The 7,234-nt window shown below is 33.3% G+C and overlaps 1 protein-coding gene across 1 annotated transcript; it reads left to right on the plus strand.

The window, feature by feature from the left end:
* The first annotated feature begins 5,240 nt into the window (after positions 1-5,240).
* LOC138125664 (very long chain fatty acid elongase 7-like) lies at positions 5,241-6,045 on the plus strand. Its single transcript, XM_069041098.1, has 4 exons — positions 5,241-5,489; positions 5,537-5,668; positions 5,720-5,956; positions 6,037-6,045. Exons 1-4 carry the CDS (start codon positions 5,325-5,327, stop codon positions 6,043-6,045), a joined length of 543 nt encoding a protein of 180 aa, XP_068897199.1. The 5' UTR covers positions 5,241-5,324.
* The last annotated feature ends 1,189 nt before the right edge of the window (positions 6,046-7,234 follow it).

Here is a 7,234-nt window from a genome sequence, read left to right on the forward strand (position 1 = left end):
TGAGGAACACGAATTCCCCAAAAGTACCTTTGCGGGAATTGGAGAATGATTCGGAATACGGCTTTTTTATTTATTTGTGTTTGGGATAATTTCAAGGAATTTTGAGCATTTTTTAATCACTAATCAAGTAAAATCGGTTGTAAAAATATTTCGCCAAATACTAGAGGGGTCACCCGATTCCGTCTCATATTTTACATTTTTAAGAGTGGGGTTGCAGCAGGATTCCTGTTGATAACAATTAAATGTTAACTTTGACTTTAAAATAATTAGGTCTTTTTAAAAAGGTTCAGAAAGGCCAGCATAGTCTGTAACATCATTTCCAATTGAACATACTCCTAAAAGGCATATCACGTAAAGGTACTTTTGAGGAACACAAATTCCCCAAAAGTACCTTTGCGGGAATTGGAGAATGATTCGGAATCCGGCTTTTTTATTTATTTGTTTTTGGGATAATTTCAAGGAATTTTGAGTATTTTTTAATCAGCAATCAAGTAAAATCGGTTATAAAAATATTTCGCCAAAAACTAGAGGGGTCATCCGATTCCGTTTCATATTTTACATATTTACGAATGGGGTTGCAGCGGGATTCCTATTGATAATAATTTAATGACGACTTTGTCTTCAAAATAATTAGGTCTTTTTAAAAAGGCTCAGAAGGGCCAGGATAATCTGTAACATCATTTCCAATTGAACATACTCCTAAAACGCATATCACGTAAAGGTACTTTTGAGGAACACAAATTCCCCAAAAGTACCTTTGCAGGAATTGGAGAATGATTCGGAATCCGGCTTTTTTATTTATTTGTGTTTGGCATAATTTCAAGGAATTTTGAGTATTTTTTAATCACCAATCAAGTAAAATCGGTTATAAAAATATTTCGCCAAATACTAGAGGGGTCACCCGATTCCGTCTCATATTTTACATTTTTAAGAGTGGGGTTGCAGCAGGATTCCTGTTGATAACAATTCAATGTTAACTTTGACTTCAAAATAATTAGGGCTTTTTAAAAAGGTTCAGAAAGGCCAGCATAGTCTGTAACATCATTTCCAATTGAACATACTCCTAAAAGGCATATCACGTAAAGGTACTTTTGAGGAACACAAATTCCCCAAAAGTACCTTTGCGGGAATTGGAGAATGATCCGGAATCCGGCTTTTTTATTTATTTGTTTTTGGGATAATTTCAAGGAATTTTGAGTATTTTTTAATCACCAATCAAGTAATATCGGTTATAAAAATATTTCGCCAAAAACTAGAGGGGTCATCCGATTCCGTTTCATATTTTACATATTTACGAATGGGGTTGCAGCGGGATTCCTATTGATAATAATTTAATGACGACTTTGTCTTCAAAATAATTAGGGTCTTTTTAAAAAGGCTCAGAAGGGCCAGGATAATCTGTAACATCACTTCCAATTGAACATACTCCTAAAACGCATATCACGTAAAGGTACTTTTGAGGAACACGAATTCCCCAAAAGTACCTTTGCGGGAATTAAAGAATGATCCGGAATCCGGCTTGTTTGTTCGTTTGTGATTGGGATAATTTCAAGGAATTTTGAGTATTTTTTAATCATCAATCAAGTAAAATCGGTTGTAAAAATATTTCGCCAAATACTAGAGGGATCACCCGATTCCGTCTCATATTTTACATTTTTAGGAGTGGGGTTGCAGCAGGATTCCTGTTGATAACAATTCAATGTTAACTTTGACTTCAAAATAACTAGGTCTTTTTAAAAAGGTTCAGAAAGGCCAGCATAGGCTGTTACACAATTTCCAATAGAACATAACCTTAAAATTGATATCACGTAAAGGTACTTTTGGGGAACACGAATTCCCCAAAAGTACCTTTGCGCGAATTGGAGAATGATTCGGAATCCGGCTTTTTTTTTTTATTTGTGTTTGGGATAATTTCAAGGAATTTTGAGTATTTTTTAATCACCAATCAAGTAAAATCGGTTGTAAAAATATTTCGCCAAATACTAGAGGGGTCACCCGATTCCGTTTCATATTTTACATTTTTACGAATGGGGTTGCAGCGGGATTCCTATTGATAATAATTTAATGACAACTTTGTCTTCAAAATAATTAGGTCTTTTTAAAAAGGCTCAGAAAGGCCAGCATTGTCTGTAACATCATTTCCAATAGAACATAACCTTAAAATTGATATCACGTAAAGGTACTTTTGAGGAACACGAATTCCCCAAAAGTACCTTTGCGCGAATTGGAGAATGATTCGGAATCCGGCTTTTTTATTTGTTTGGGACAATTTCAAGGAATTTTGAGTATTTTCTAATAACCAATCAAGTAAAATCGGTTGTAAAAAATATTTCGCCAAATTGTACTAGAAGGGTCACCCGTTTCCGTTTCATATTTAACATTTTTAAGAATGGGGTTGCAGCGGGATTCCTGTGGATAGCAATTTAATGTCAGCTTTGTCTCCAAAATAATTAGATCTTTTTAAAAATCTCAGATAGGCCAGCATAGTCTGTAACATCATTTCCAATAGAATATAACCTTAAAATTGATATCACGTAGGGGTACTTTTGAAGAACACGAATTCCCCAAAAGTATCTTTTTTTAAAGTGAATTCACAAAGAGGAATATTTTTTTATAAAGTTGGCCGAAATGTAATGCGGTATAGGCAGATAATTGCCTATTAATAATTAATTAATATTATTTAATTCAGAGGCTAATTAATACTGCTGATTTTTTTCTTGAAGTTAAGACTGCATAAGCTAGGCAGCTATTTTCGCTTAAACTTAAGTTCTTCGAAAGTCCCAATAGAGTATAAAAAGTTCTGAAATTTTAGGCAACCAATTTTGCTGCGAAACTCCTCGAAAGTCCTGAAGGTTCCCCAAAATTCCTTCAAACGTCTAGCTTTGCTACAAACCAAAAAAAACTCCCCATAAGTATCTTTGCATACTTTTTTTGCAAAAATTGTCTTTTCTTTACTTTTCTTTATAAAAATGGCTTCAGGTAAAAATTAGATGAATTTTAGTGAAATCCTCACCTTCGTACGACAACGAATAAAAAAGCTCCCCGAAAGTCCCTTTCTACATACATATATATATATATAAAACTGAATGTTTGTTTGTATGTTTTGTATGCAAATCTACAGTTTTACTCCGATCTTGATGAAATTTTGTACACTTGATCTTCAAAACAAGAAGAAAATTACTGTCTACTTTAATTTTACAAAAAACAACCCCTACTACCATTTTCAACCCTGTTAAGAAAAAAAGACAGTTTTTTCGAGTTGGAAATACCCTCACCTTCGCCGCTTCACCCCTATTTCATCCTCTGAGTATATGGTCACCTTCGCCGCTTGACACCCACAAAAAGCAACCCCTATTATCATTTTTAAGCCTGTAGGCACAAAAAAAGTTTTTTCGAGTTGGAAATCGCGTTTGCATGATATGTTCAGGTGTCATAGTTACATGTGGTTGTTTATAAAAGTAGCAATTTCGCAAAATGTGTTTGAATGATTGTGTTTTACCGGAAGATGTCTTAAATGAAGCAGAACAAGCTTCAAATAGCTTAATACTGGAAAAATCAAAAGGCACGTATCTGAAATCAAACGAGACAATCAAACAATAGGAGGATCTAAATAAGGTTACAACTGAAAATAAAAGTGTTATGTTGGCGTATTTTCATGAATTGGTGATCATAGTGTTAGTTTCTTATCGTATTGATCTTTTTGTTTATATAGTCGAAGAAAAAAGTAGTCTACAGTAAAGTTTTAATTATTCTTCGTAAAAAGACAAACTTCATATTGAAATTACTGCGTTTATCACAATACATGAAAGTAGAAACATAATTTTAAAACATTCTGAAATTTGCCGGCGGAGCCGCGGGTAAAAGCAAGTAATTAATAAATTATAATCCGTTTTTTTCGCTTATGCTGCAAAAAAGTTTTATACCTATGCAAATTATTTCATTTTGTTTGGTGATAGTTTATGACAGCGGTAACAGCGAAAATTTCTTTTCGGCTCGAGAATCACGTTTTTGGGTCATTTTTAACTTAGTTCCGACAGACGAATAGCTCGTTCCATTCTGCACAAATGTGAAAAAAATTTTTCGTTACACTTTTCAATGTGATCGGAAGGTTTCCACTACTTTTCCTTTCTATAAAAATTTGGTTTCTAGGTTTAATAGCCAATTATCATAAATTAACTTGTCAGTGAGTAATAGAGAATCCTTTTCAAGATGGATATCGTGGAACAGGTTCCGTTGCCGAATGAGGAGCACGTTTTACTATCTTTTATCGTTTCTCGTCAATTAATGCACATTTAAAAAATATACATAATGTAGGCCGGGTAATTTACATTCACAACAAATTATTTTTTAGTTTACATTTGTATTAATCACTTGTAAAAATTACTCAGGCTGGACTTTTGGAAATGCAATGATAATAATTTTTACATTTAAAAAAAAAAACATGAATCCAACATTTTCGAAAAGTGACACACACCGAACTATGTCAAGTTGATAATAAAGAACTAATTTTAATTAATTTTTTTTTCGAATTTGGGATTCTCCAAATCTTGCGTTGTTAACTTTCTGGCACGTGTCGTAATTTATGCGTTATCCATTCTTTGTTTCCTCAATTCATCCAATGCTAACAGAAGAATATTAAGCAAACAAATCAATTACTTAAATAAATACTCCTGATATTAATAGTTTCCTAAATAATCTAGTGAAAGATTTGAAAAAAATTATCACATCTTGGTAACAATAAAATATCTGAAAAATTATTTTTCGGCTGGAACGTTAAAACTTTTCTTTGCCTGTCTTTAGTATTAGTAAATCATCAACACTAAAAAGAACTAGAACTTTTTTGTGAAAAAGCAACACTTCAGAAAAATGTTAGCGCGCTTCACATCTTCAGCGCAAAAAGCACTGAGTGGCACCTGAGAGTTGTTTCTGATGAATATCTGTTGTTCGCAATTGTTCCTTTAAATCAGATATTTTTTTAGAAAAACATTTAATCAATCTAATAATAAATAGATGCAATAATTTATTAGCCTGAGAAAGCTACCGATACCTAACGAATCATCAAGATTCAATTAAGTAAGAATTGGGCGCACACGTGTTAAAAAGTTGTCCCAAAAATCGAGCGAATTCTATAAATTCAGATCGTCACAATTCGAAACGCTAGTTATCTGAAGACGGTCCACTGGTATAGCCGACGACATGGTACTCAAAAATTTTACTTTGTATCTAGACCCCGCCTTGATAGGGCTGAAAGGTAGTAACTCATTCCGTTCGATTTGTTTCTAATTTTGTCCAATTTAGATAGCACCACTGATGACTACCCCTTGATGAATTCCCCCTTGCAGCCCGCCGCAATCATGGCCCTTTATACATTCTTCCTCTTCAATTTAGGACCAAAGTTCATGAAAAATCGCGACGCTTTCAGTTTGAAAAAGGTGATAATGGCTTACAACTTCGTCCAGATTGTTCTAAATTTTGTCGTGTTCGTAATGGTGAGTTGTAATTGTGGTGATTCTTCCAGTTAAATTGTGTTTTTAAGGTTGCCAAGGTCATGCCAAATTTTAATCCGTGCTGCAGTCTTCTGAACACCTCCAACAGTCCAGAAGATATTGCGATCAGGCGAGCGCATTATTGTTACACTCTTTTGAAATTTTTGGATCTTTTTGACACGGTGGGTCAATCGATATTTACAAAATTCGTTTATTGGTGGTTATAATTTTAGATCTTCTTTGTCCTGCGTAAGAAACATCAACAGATCACGGTTTTACACATACATCATCATATAGGAATGGCCGTAACCACTTGGGCAACCGCAAAGTATCTTCCCGGGGGTGTTGTTTTTTTCGTCTTTATTTGGAACACTTTTATACACGTGCTCATGTACAGTTATTACTTGTTCACTTCAATCCATTCGATGAGAGGCGCCTGGTGGAAAAAATATTTGACGCAGTTACAACTGGTAAGTACACAACAAATTTAATACTGGAAGATTTTTAATTCATCTTTTTTTAAAGGTTCAACACTTCTTCGTTTTTTCAGTGTTTATGATTCATCTTTTCAACACCAGTTGCAACTATTCAAAAGGCTGGTTAATATATTATTTGTTTAATACTGCCATAACGATATACTTGTTTTCGATGTTTTATAAAAAGAGTTACGTCGACAAGAAACAAGTTTCTGACAAAAAGATTTACTAGTGAATTTAGTCTAATTTTGCACAATCTCGTAACTTGTGATATTTTGATAATTTTATGAAATACTAATAGTAAGTTTCAATACTGAAACAATGCGCAAAGTAATTTTGCAAATTGCTGTACTTTAGATTCACGAGTAATAATGGGCCTAACAACGTCCCGACGCAACCAAATAAACATATTTCTCAAACGAGTAGATACCAATTAATCTTTTTTATTTTTTAATTAATCCAAGACTGCTTTTATTAAGACAATTTTCAATTGTCGTTAAGTGACATCTATCGTGTATTTTTGTTTAAATAAAAATAACCTAAAAAAAATTAGATGTCAAAAGGGTTATTGTTTTCCGGGTTGTGCCGCGGTCGTCTGGATTGCTGGGTAGCTACCCAGCAATCCAGACGACCGCGGCACAACCCGGAAAACAATAACCCTATTGACAACGGCCGTGAAAACCTGCATTCGATTAATTAGATGTCAAATGAAAAAAAAATCTAACCAACTACATTTTAATTTTTTTTGAATAAATATAAATGATCCGCGAAGTTTATGAAAATGTATAACTGGTTGCGTTTCAATTATTACTCGTGAATAACCTTGTATAGACATGTGACCCAAAAATTTAGGATAATTTTTAAATCTGTAAAAGTGTTTTAAACATTTAATAAACAAACTCGTTTATTTATTTATTAAGCACAATATTATTGTTTGTTATTAATTTGTACACGACACAAGATTCGGTAAAATGAATTCGATGGGGCAAACCTCGAAGATTTTTAATTAATAATTTTTTTCATTTCGACGTTTGAAATGTAGCTAAAAAATGTACTGTAAATTTACTGATACACATTGCGTAGACGATCCAATTTTAACACAGCAGTGACTGATTTTTTGTTAGAATGTAGGTCAATGTATCCAAAAGTCTTCGTTTCAACAATAAAAGTCACCTACCTTGAACAATTGAAAAGTGACAAGCACCATCTTCACTTTAAATAGTACATATTGAGCAAAGATTTATTATTATTTCAACAGACAAATTGGTTCCA

Source organism: Tenebrio molitor, chromosome 3, assembly GCF_963966145.1.
Source record: "Tenebrio molitor chromosome 3, icTenMoli1.1, whole genome shotgun sequence".
Lineage (NCBI taxonomy): Eukaryota > Metazoa > Arthropoda > Insecta > Coleoptera > Tenebrionidae > Tenebrio > Tenebrio molitor.